A 12,684-nucleotide genomic window follows, 5' to 3' on the forward strand; every position below is an offset into this window, starting at 1 on the left:
ATTTCAATTGCTACTGTGATTGGAATTTTCACTGTGAAAATTTTCACGTAAAATTTTAATTTTAAGTTTTATTTACAGTTACAAATCTATAAAAGTTTGATTTTAGGATTTAGAACAATTTAGAAAAAGAATACAACAAAAGAAAGCTCATATAATAAGAAGAGGAATAATAATAAGTAGATAGAAGAAGGAGAGTTGCTCAACAGAGAAATACAAATAACGGCCATCTTTTTTCTTCGGCTTGAACTAAATTTATAAGTTAATCTTACTTGTTAAAGCGCTGCATAGAGTATCCGGTCTATTGCGCATTGGAGAACACCTGACTGGAACTACACATGCCTACACATGCCATCGCACCGCCTATTGCACCTGTCGCACATGCAAATCATTCACACCTTAAAATTAGCATAAAAACTCCCAGAAATCTCTGGTTTCTGCCTTTTTGGCTTCTAATTAAACAAATTTACCATATATATATGGTCACTCTGGATCGATCAGGCGGTAAACTTAAATTTCTTTTCGAAAAAATTCGATTAATTATCGCGAAAAACGCACTTAAAAATTAAACTCGCGCACGCTCGACTACTCTCGATCAAACCGCGGTCACAACTGATGCATTCGTCCCTATCACACTACAACGCGAACCTACGTGCACTCGATCTCACTCATCTATGTATTCCCTGATAATAGTAAATACAACTACGCATGCAATCCCTATCAGTGCTCCAACGCCTTGTACTATTGTGTATGTAATATTGTGTATGTAATATTGTGGATAGTAAGTAGTGCCAATCTTGAAAAACAAAATCAGTCTTCGTCGGTACTTTACAGCGAATCGAAGTCTACGCGACGGTCCGGGGAAAATTAAATGTATATACTGATTTGGGCGGGAATTATGTTGCCAATCTAAGGTGATCATAATTGTGGGTGTGTTACGGACGACAAAGAAAAACTAACGTCGCGAGAAAAAAATGTGTGGGAGGATAAATCTGGGTTTTAATTTGTGCATGAGAGATAATGATGGGTTGGGAAATGGGTTGAACAAAGGAAAAAGGAAAATTCTGGTGGTGATTGTATTGATGGGCGACTACTACTGGTGGAAATATAGAAATGTGGTGGCAAAGTTTTTGAAAATCTAATAGAAAATTGTAATTGGAATTATGTTTTTGGGGCCATGTTTGTTCGGAAAAAAATATTTCGAAACCGTGCATTTGTAAACCTAACAGAGAAAATTATTGCACGAAGACATACATATTAAAATTATAAGAAAAAATCCACAAAGTGTTTGTGTGTGTGTTATATAATTATATCTATTGTTGGTCTCAGCACATCGAGGAGACTGGCTCGACTCTGATGGCGAGATCGACATAGCCGGAAAATAATGTAATAAAAGAGTTGGTAAGTGTGAAGTCTCGGTTCCAAAGTCTAGACTGTATTTATACATTTATATTTTCTTTAGAACCGAGGAGTGAAAGACTCCAAGTCGTTTGTGCATGTTTGTGTCCCACAATTCATATGTATTCGTTCCAGTTTGTCTTTTCACTTTTGCTTCGCTATATTTGGGTGCTAATTTAGCATTAAAGTTTGCAGATTTATCTGACTGGTAGAAGTTCTTTTTGAGAACGATCTCTCCAGGCTCAAATTTTATGTTTCTTGTTGATCTAAGGTTGTAATTTCCAGCATAACGTTTGTATGCTCGCGCTAAGTTTATGCGAACGGCTTCGTACAAGTTCTTCATGTCGTTGCTAATTTTTGATGGATCTTGTGTTATGTTCTGGTCTGTGTCCGTTAGGTGTTCATATTCTTTTCCTGAGCTAATTATGTTTCTGCCAAAATTAACAAAATACGGTGTGTAACCTGTTGAGTCGTGAACTGTGTTGCATATGGCTGATGCTATGGATTGAATTCCCTGATCCCAATCTTTTTGGGTTTTATTCTCTAGCGAGCTACGAATTGCCGATACTATCACTCGATTGACTCGTTCGGTAGGGTTTGGATTGGGCCTGTAAACTGCCAAATTCCAATGATTAACATTGTATTTTTCAAGAAATTGTTTAAAAGCTCGTGAAATAAATTGTGGACCGTTGTCTGAAATCAACACATTCGGTACGCCAAAAAGTAAAAAAACATTATTTTCCAGAAATTTTATCACAGCTGCTGTTGTTGCTTGTCGCATAACTTGAATCAAAGTAAATTTGGAAAAATAATCCGTTACTACAAGTGCGTAGGCGTTTCCCGATTTTGAACGAGGATAAGGACCAATAAAATCAATTGAAATCATCTCCCAAGGTCGATGACAAATTTTCTCTTTCCCACAGGGTGGATTAGGGTTGATGTTATCCACTTTCGATCGTTTACAAGTCATGCAATTTTTACAAAATCGGAGCACATCGGCGCTCATTCTGGGCCAAAAGTATTTTTGTTGAATTGTACTTAAAGTTTTCTCAAAACCCAAATGCGCTTGGTTGTGGGTGTCACTGACAATTGAAGGTTTTTCCAGCGCTGTTGGGACATATTTCCAACGGAAAGTAGGATCGTCTGGCTTTCCTGCGTTTGTGACAAATTTATAAATTTTCCTATCAATAACTTTAAAATCGTTATATTTCTCGGGAAATCGTTCAATTGAATCCCGCAGGTGCTCGTATTGTGCATCTGAAACCTGTGCTTTGATTTGGTTCAGCGAGCGCGAAAGTGCGTCAGCTGTTATGTTGTCTTTTCCCTTTTTATAAACAAAATCGACATCTAAATCTTGAATTTTCATCGCCCACCGGGCCAATCTAGGTGAACGGCTATTAATGGACATTGTTTTCAAAAAAGTAAGGCTCATCGCGTCGGTCATAATGGTGAAATGAGTCCCTTCGATGAATGGCCGGAAATGGTCAATGGCCATCAAAACACCAAGGCATTCACGCTCAGTGGCTCCATACTTCCTTTGGGTTGAAGATAACTTTTTAGAAAAATATGCAATACAACGTCTTTTTCCCTCCAACACTTGAGTCAAAACTGCACCGACTGCAATATCTGAACTGTCGGTTTCTATCACGAAAGGTTCACTAAAATTTGGGTTTGCCAAAATTGGGGGCGAAGTTAACGCGGATTTTAGGGCAAGAAGTGCTTCTTCGGCTATTTCTGTCCATTGAAATTTTGCTTTTGATTTCTTCAATAGATCGGAAATTGGAGTCACGATTGCGCTGTAATTTTCAATGAAACGCTGATAAAATCCAGCGATGCCTAACAATCTTCGAATATCTTTGACATTTCTTGGGGTAGGATAATCAAGAATTGGTTGAATTTTTGCTGCATCTACTGAGATTCCAGTTTCACTCAATACGAATCCTAAATATTTAACTGATTTCTGGCAAAATTTGGATTTCTCAACACTGATTGTCAAATTGGCCTTGTGTAGGCGAAGTGCGACTTTTTGAAGCAAGTCAAAATGTTCATTCAAAGAATCGGACGTTATAATGATGTCGTCAAGGTAGACCCACACCTTGGGGCTCAAATCATAACCGATAACACGTGTCATTAATCGGGTTAATGTTGCACCACTGTTTAACAACCCAAATGGCATCGTTTTGTACCGATAAAGCGCTTTTGAGGTGCGAAAAGCGGTCAGATCACGTGAATCGGGATGTAAGAGTACCTGATGGTAGGCGTCTTTTAAATCAATTGTTGTAAAATATTTAGATTTTTCGATTCGGTGTAAAATTTGTGACATATTTGGGAATGGGTATTCATCCCGTTTTGTCAATGAATTTAATCGTCTCGCATCAAGACACAAACGCCATTTATTTTCTCCTTTTCGCACAGGAAGCAAAGGGTTAATGAAATCACTTTCACATTCTTCAATCAGGTCTAAACTCTTGAGTCGTTCAATTTCCTTGTCTACTTCTTTTTCGATTTTAGGTGAAATCGGATAAATCGGAACTTTTTTGTGTTTGATTTCGTGTAGACTTTGATTTAGTACGATTTTATGTTGAATAAGTTGTGTTCGTCCTATTTTTCCGTTCACAGTTCGTGGAAAAGCTTTCAATATTTCAAATAATTTCAGTTTTTCAGGTTCGGACAGCGCGTGTTCTGTTTTTATCTCATCCACCGAAGTAAGATCGTGATTGGAAATTTCTATTGAAGGAATATCTAAACTTTCGTCGACCGGAGGGGATTCTACTGGGCCGCGGAATGACGGGTCTACTTCTAAGCTGAAACAGATGTTATCGTGATCGTATTCCGCCACGTGCGATATGGAATTAACATCGAAGTCGATCGCGCTGCCTTCCGGGACAGGTTTACCGCCGATTGACAAGTGGATATCGAACGCTTTCCAAAAATCTGTTCCGAGGATCAAGTTTTTCGACAATTCCGGGATGATCGCGGTTGGAATGACTTTCGTCTTATTATTGAACGTGAAAGGAATGTACGCGAAACCGATACAGGTGAGATGAGCTCCATTGGCTGCTTGAACACGAATCTGATTTTGGACTATTTTTAGATTTAATCGCTCGAGAAGATCTACTGCGTTAGTCACCGTAATATTCGCTCCTGAATCGAGAAGTCCTGTTAGCCTTTCATTGAGGATTTCAACGGTTGCGTGCGGACATCGTGAAGGGCTCGTATTGACGTGGAAAACTCGATTGAAATAATTGAAATCAACTGGGGACGACGGCAGTACGTCCTGGGCCGTCCCGCCACTTAGTTTTTTGGACTACTTGGACGCCACGTATGCTTATTCGGACAAGTTTTCAACGTACAATCCGGCTCACCGCACACGTAACAGAAGGTCGTACGTGGTTCTGGACAATCCGTGTACCAGTGTCCAGTCTTCCTGCAGTTCCAACACGTGCTACGCTTGATAACGTCCTGATTATCTTCTGGTGAGTTGTTCGAATTTTCTTTTCTTATGAATTTCTTGTTCTTAAATCTTTTATCCCTGAAAAGTGCATTCACTTCGTCATCGTCTTCAAATTCATTTTCCTCATCATCCAATTCAGAGCAGCTGATCTGATTTATTGGATGAGAATTGTGGTTCGTCGATTGGTTAATCGCAGGGTGAAGATTTGGTTCTAAACAGTCAAAGCTGTGACAACAATTGGTTAGTTGTTCCAAAGTGTAAATTGGGACCAACAATAAGCGTCTTTTATATGAGATTTTTGTATTTTGGTAAATTAATCTAAGTTTTTGCCTTTCATCAATTTTGTATGATAACTCTTGGAATAACCTTTCCATATCCTGCAAGTATGTCTTAAATCGCTCGTTTCCACGATGTTTGCGACTCTTAATAGCATCTTCGACCGCCTCGTCCTTGTTGGGATGTTCAAAATCCAACTTCAAATAGTAAATAAGGTGATCCCAAGTTGAAAATTTTTCCCAGTACGTGAAATACCAACGTCTGGCTTCCCCTGTGAAAAACACATGAGATTGTTGAAGCAATTGTTCGTTAGAAACTTGGTTTGAATATGCCAGTATTGAGACTTGTCTTACAAAATCTCCAACCGATAGCGATCTTGGTCCTGGTTCACCACTATAATGTATTTGCCACCTTTCTAGTTTTGTTTTCAACGGGTTGTTGTAGTTTTGTTCATTGAATCTGGGATTATTTGGGACATTTTGGGTGTTTGGGAAATTGGGGTTGTTAGGGATGTTCACGTTGTTTGGGATGTTATTACTTAATAACGGAAAACTACTCTGAGGGTTATTAACACTGTTTGGGGCATTCTGGGCGTTAGGGATGTTTGGGTTGTTAGGGATATTATTGCTCAAGAATGGAAAATTACTCCGAGAGTTATTAACATTTTGAGTGTCATTTCCTGGTTTAGAAGTAAGAATTTCATTACGCCTTTGTTCGACACGGTCTTGGAAAAAAGTTGATCTTGGTGCCATTGTTGGGGTTCTCGCTTGCTCTAAGTCACCGAAATAATCTACGATCGAATCCCTAACCAGGTTTCTAATTAGAGATTGCATTTCTGAACGAAAATCATCGTTAACTAAATCGTTTGCCTGACTGTTCGAGGGTTGATTCTGATTAGCGTTAGCAGAATTTTGGGACGTATTTTGGTTTTGAGATTGATCTTGGTCAGACTGATTCTGGGTTGTGTTCTGGGAGAATTGTATTTCATTGAGAGCTCTGCTCAAATCATGCATGTTTATTGCGGTACTGTTTGATTGTTGGCTTGAAATTGAAAAATTGGGAGGATCTAGGTGGGAAGTAGTGTTCACTGCTGTTCTATTGTTGTGTTGGGTTGGTGCTTTCTGTTTTGCAAAGGGTAGATTTGTTTCTGAATTTAAGTTGGTCTGTGAAAACGATTTGTTGGTAAGGTTTTGACCTAATTGAGGATTTTGATTTCTATTGGTTTGCGTTACGCTAAATGGTGTATTTCTCTGATCCTGATTTTGAGCTTGATTCCGAAAAAAATTTGATTGTGGGGGAAACTCGAAGTTTGGATTACGCGGCATTTGATATTGTGTGTTTCTCTGATCCTGATTTTGAGCTTGATTTCGAAGGAAATCTGATTGTGGAGGAAACTCGAAGTTTGGATTACGCGGCACTTGATATTGTGATTGGTTGCGCTCGGTATTTGATGGAATTGTTGGGGGTGGGAAATTAAAATTTGGCACTTGTGGGTTAAGGTTGATCGGAGAAGATGTCCTGTTCATGGAATTTTGTGAGAAGTTTTGGTTTTGATTAATGGGTTGGGGTGGTCCGAATTGAACCTGGTACCCACCTAATCTCAATTTTACACGCCTGATCACCTGGCATTCACTCTGAGCTGCCCTATTTTCTAAGGTATTATTTGATACGTTCTGAACATGATTAGACTCAGTTTGGTCGGCGATTTGGGTCCAAAATTGTGAAGCTGGCATGTTTGCAAAACTGCTTGAGCTACTAACATTAACCTCATTTCTGATCATATTTGTTGATGTATTCGTTGAGGGATTTGTTGAGGGATTTGGATTCATCATCTGATTAACAGCCTGTTCAATCTGCTGATCCCAAATATGGCTTAAGTTTTGTTCTACATTCTGGTTCGCATTAACATTCGACGCTTGATTTGAAACTTGTCCTGAATTTGAATTTGTAGTGTGATTTGCAGCCTGGTTTGATAGTTGATTTACGTTTTGAGGAATAATTTGTTGTTGGGAAGAACTAAGATTTGGAACTGGGTTAGTCTGAACTACTTGTCCTAAGGTTTGAACCTGAGAGTTGGGTTTTTGTTTACTGAAATAGATTCGCAAAAGTTCGTTAATCTCATTAAGGAAAGACTGTCTTTCGTTAGTGCGCTGGTAAGCGGTCGAGCGTAAAATACGATAGTAAAGGTGCACTAACCTAGATCGAATTTTCTGTTCTGGACGCAACGTGATAAGTGTACTGATTTGTGCTAGGTCATGTTTGATCACCTCGTACTCCTGGTCAAATGTTAGTCTCGCGATGTATTCATATTTGTTCTCTTTGTCGTGTTTCAACCAATTGCGCAAAGACCGTTTCATACTATCAATGGTAGCGCCTTGTTCAACATGGACTTGCCGAAGATCTAGTTCATACCTGATCTCTTCATCGACCAAATCATCTGCATGATAGTCGTACATTTTGTACAGTTATTTAACGTTAAACTTTGATTTGGAAATCCAATTAAACAATATGAATAAAATAATAATACGGGTTTTAAATAATATGAAATGAGCAAATAAAAAAAAAGATTTGAAAAGATAGGTTTATAGGAAAGGTGGGGAAAATTGAAGAATGGAAAATTCAGTTGTGCTTAAAAATAGTGAAAAAAAAATACTAAAATAAGGTATAATATTCAGTTAATGAAAGTAATAATTAAATTATCAAACTCTCTGATAAGAGAAAATTATAATAATAAACTAAGTAAACTGCAAATTCTCAAAACGCAGTAATATAATAAGTAAATGAATAAACCAAAATCAATACTAAATCCGGTAGTTGGGCGCCAAAATGTAACAGTTCTTTTGGGGGGGGATGCGATTAGCGACTGGTGAGGTGATGGAACGGAACCAAAACTTGATTTTTTGGCCAACAACCACAACTGTTTCCGCCAACCGATGACCCGGAATGACCGTCCCTTTGGAAACCCTCTCGCTTAAGCGCCAGTGTAGCTGAAGGCTACACTGCGAAAGGGCGTGTTACTTGGAGAACCCGGCTTAGCTTCTCAGGGCAGGTCAAGTGAGAACCACTTATTAAAAGCGCATCAAAAAAACGAAGATAGATATCGAACAAGGAACTCAAAAACCACAAGTCTGTCAAAAGTGCGTTTCGTAAAAGAATCAAGCCTAGAATTAAACTTAACATCCACTTGTTTATTCTCTAGGGGGGCAGGGTTTACAGTTTGGGGTCACGTGCACGTGTAAGGGGAGAGATCTCTTAACTCTAGTCTGACCTGCTACAGCCTAAGGCTGTTTTTTTGTTGTTGCTGCACTCTCAGTCGCCGGCGCGGTCCACTGGCTCGAGGATTTAGCGCGTCCTCTACGGACTCGCACGCCTGTCCGATTCTCGATCGGAATTTGGCCAGCTGGGCTGGCGTGAACGACTGGGTCCTCTGGCTCACGTGCGTTGGCGGGCACGCTACGGACACGTTGCTCTGCTGCTGCGGCCGCTGACTCGCGGTATCGCTGCTGTTGCTCGGCGGATGAACGCCGCTGCCGACTACGCTGCCGGCCGGTTCTCGCGATCACGGGTGCTGATCTGCTTCTGCTACGTCTGGGCGGGCTCTCGGGCCGCCTGGTACGAACGCTGCTACTGGGCAGGACTCCTTCGCTGGGACACGTGGCACTCGATCTTGGCACTTCCAGGCGCCGGTGAGGTCCACTCGCTCAGAGATTTGACGCGTCTCCTACGGACAACTCACCTGCCGATCGTTGTCGGATTGTTCGCCAGCGATGCTGGTTGGACACGGCTGGGTCCAATGGCTCACGTGCGTTGGCGGGCACGCTACGGACTCGTGCTTCGAGCTAAAGCTGCTGGCCACGTGTCGCGGGTCAATCGCCGGTTCGAACGGATGTGGACGAAAGTCGATGGTGGTCCAGTGGCTCAAGGTTGATGGCGGCAACCTCTACGGACGACACCACGTGGCCGCGTGGGCGGCTCAGCGGGCCAGCTATGCTGGAGCCTCGTCGACGATCGCGTCCTGTGGCTCGGAGGGGATGGTGTGTCCTCCTACGGACTCTCGGCGGACCCTGGCGGATAGGCACGGTTCGTTCGCTGTGCGGGCTTGCTTGGGCTGCTCCGGTGTGAAGCACGCGGTGGCGTGGTGCTTACCTCACAGTGCTGCACCGCGTTGTGAAACGTTCGCAGGTGCTGGTGGGATGTAGAACCTACCAAAAGAACCTTCGCCTGAAGGTTCTACGGGCGAAACGGGGCAACTTAGATCACTGGCCTAATTTAATGAATTTAATTACCTTTGGTTCTGGTTTGTAACAACACGCCCGCGGGGGGGGGGAGCGGAAAAACGCTAGTCTAGCGACTTGGGCCTAATTTCACAAAATTAGTAAAGTGATCTAAATTAATTAAAAGAACTAAAATAACTCGGGAGTGAACTCACGTCCAAATACACTTCGCTTTGCACACGCGGACTTAAATTCAACGGCTTGGCTAATTGGCAGACTTGTAAATTTTCGCAACTACTACACTTCCCTAAATGCTGGTGATCTTCACTAGCGCACGATCTCGGAGCAAATGGCAGAGAGCCCTTGACGACACTAGGTCGAGACCTTGACCGCGAAAAATGGCTCACTCGTGGCCGGCTCTGATTGGCCAAGGCCGAGTCCTACTCGCAAGGTGCCCTGGTTGCTAAGCACTTAGCGGAAAATTGAGAGAGTTTCGGCCAGGTCAATATATCACACGATCATCGTCTACGGGAGATGTAGAGTTGACCTATTTTTTTAAATTTTTAGTTCCGAAACTCACCACCTCACCCAGTTGGCGCTCGCTCATTTAGGGGAAATTGATGATCGCCCATGATCGTTCTTAATATGGTTACAATAGCTTCGGCTGCCGATCCCGATGATGCTATGAGACGCGGGTTCGATTCCCGCCTTATCCACTGAGCTTCTATCGGATGGTGAAGTAAAACGTCGGTCCCGGTTTCTCCTGTCTCGTCAGAGGCGCTGGAGCAGAAATCCCACGTTAGAGGAAGGCCATGCCCCGGGGGGCGTAGTGCCAATAGTTTCATATAGTTTTTTGGTAGAAATGGATTAAAAAAAAGAAGTTGTCTTTATAGCTGTCGGCCACTATTGCTAGTACCAATCAGCAACCTCTGGATTGTGAGTCCATTGCGCTGTCCAATTGATCCACACGGACGGGATCGAAATTAAGTAAAATTTACAAATTTACGAAAAACCCGAAATTCTAATATCAAAAACACAATTTTTATCAAAAATAAAAAAAAATGAATTCAAAATCAGGAATTTGAAAATTGAAGAATTTGGGAATTTAAGAATTTAAGAATTTAAGAATTTAAGAATTTAAGAATTTAAGAATTTAAGAATTTAAGAATTTAAGAATTTAAGAATTTAAGAATTTCGCAATTCGCAATTCGCAATTTTCAGTGTAAGAACGGGCCTTGACCGATCTTATGCACCAGGTTCCCGACGAACACGCACTGCCCTTACACCTACATCTCACCCTTGCTCTGAGTCAGTACGAGCAGCACGCTAGAACACGCTTTGAGTGTTCGTGCCAGGCATGCACACCTTCTTTTCCGGTTACGCATTTTAACTCGGCCGGGGGTGGTACATTACGTAGGGTTTGATGTAAGTATAAGCGCCTAACCATTTATAGTGTGCCTATCAATTTTCATTAAAGCAAAAACTGTTTTATTTTTTGTTTGAATTCAAAAACTAATTGATATTTAGTGTGTATTGTTTTCTCCTGAAATCTCCCCTATTGTTGAGTTGTGTTTATCTGTTGCTATTTCTTTTGTCGCGGTGTTGTGTTACAATATTTTGGTCCTAAGCATTTTAGAAAAGTTTTTCAAAAGTACAGTAGTAATATTTGTGTTAATCCTTTAATCATTCCATAAATTGAGTAAGGGCTCGAACCTCACTTGCTTAAGAAAAAGGTGAAGTTTCAAAACAATGGACAGTGAAGGAAATATACTATGTAGTAAAAGGAAGATAGTAATTTATGAAGTAGATAAAGAAATTAACAATAGTTAATAAAAAGAGGTAACAAACAAGCTTAGATTGTATTGAGGGCAATTTACAGGGAAGATGAGAAATTATTCAAATAGATAAATAAAGAAAAGGCACATGATAAACAAAATTGACATCGCTGCCAAATTAAGGGAAAGCAGACAGTTTTTTACAGCAACATCAATTGGTAAAATAGAGTGGAAAAGCGTTGAGAAATAAGAGAATCAAATAAGTAAAATCGAAATTAAATGGAGGATAGTAAACAGAAGCCGTTTTAGAAAATCAGTGAAAACAAAATAAACAGAAGATAGCTGATAGCTGAAATGGAAAGAAGAGAAACCCCGTTCTGCGATGCTCAGGTACATCCACAGCAGTTGACTCAACATACTGCGAATCAAAACAATACCGTCTGCAATCACAAATTACTTCCCTTTCCCACATTGTCGCGCCCCTTTCTTTTAGCCGTCTCTACTCTGACCCTCGCTGGTCAAAGGTTTACGAGTCGTTTCCACAGGCCACCAGCTAGGTTACACCTTGTCATCATGATGACTAAACCAAGCCAACGTGGAGGTAAGAAAATAGGACACTTGCAAGGAACCAGAGCCATGCTGTTTTGTTCAAACAGCACTACGGATGTAGTTGGGCTCCTTCCGGGATGTTCCTCGCCTAGGTGTGTCAACCGACGAGTATCATCAGTATCATGCACCCTTGGCCTGCAAGAATTTAAGAATTTAAGAATTTAATAATTTAAGAATTTAAGAATTTAAGAATTTAAGAATTTAAGAATTTAAGAATTTAAGAATTTAAGAATTTAAGAATTTAAGAATTTAAGAATTTAAGAATTTAAGAATTTAAGAATTTAAGAATTTAAGAATTTAAGAATTTAAGAATTTAAGAATTTAAGAATTTAAGAATTTAAGAATTTAAGAATTTAAGAATTTAAGAATTTAAGAATTTAAGAATTTAAGAATTTAAGAATTTAAGAATTTAAGAATTTAAGAATTTAAGAATTTAAGAATTTAAGAATTTAAGAATTTAAGAATTTAAGAATTTAAGAATTTAAGAATTTAAGAATTTAAGAATTTAAGAATTTAAGAATTTAAGAATTTAAGAATTTAAGAATTTAAGAATTTAAGAATTTAAGAATTTAAGAATTTAAGAATTTAAGAATTTAAGAATTTAAGAATTTAAGAATTTAAGAATTCGATCTCACTAGGTTTTTTGGCCAAATTTTCCCTAGTTTTTGTTTAATTGCATTTGAAGAACCTTCTGTTACCAAACGGTTATTGAAAAGGAAATAGTTGCAAGGAACACCAAATCTCTATGAACCAGTTATTCACACAAATTGTAAAATTGTTATTTCGGTAAATAAAATGAATTGAATTGAAAAAAGAATTTAAGAATTTAAGAATTTAAGAATTTGAATTTAAGAATTTAAGAATTTAAGAATTTAAGAATTTAAGAATTTAAGAATTTAAGAATTTAAGAATTTAAGAATTTAAGAATTTAAGAATTTAAGAATTTAAGAATTTAAGAATT

At 39.5% G+C, this 12,684-nt stretch overlaps 1 protein-coding gene across 1 annotated transcript; it reads left to right on the top strand.

Annotated features, from left to right (window-relative positions):
- The first annotated feature begins 8,771 nt into the window (after positions 1-8,771).
- On the top strand, positions 8,772-10,732 carry LOC120429687 (uncharacterized). The gene has a single exon (XM_039594719.2). The coding sequence runs from the start codon at positions 8,893-8,895 to the stop codon at positions 9,322-9,324; it is 432 nt and encodes a 143-aa protein (XP_039450653.1). The 5' UTR covers positions 8,772-8,892; the 3' UTR covers positions 9,325-10,732.
- Positions 10,733-12,684: the final 1,952 nt, after the last annotated feature.

Source organism: Culex pipiens, chromosome 1 (genome assembly GCF_016801865.2).
Source record: "Culex pipiens pallens isolate TS chromosome 1, TS_CPP_V2, whole genome shotgun sequence".
Taxonomy (NCBI): domain Eukaryota; kingdom Metazoa; phylum Arthropoda; class Insecta; order Diptera; family Culicidae; genus Culex; species Culex pipiens.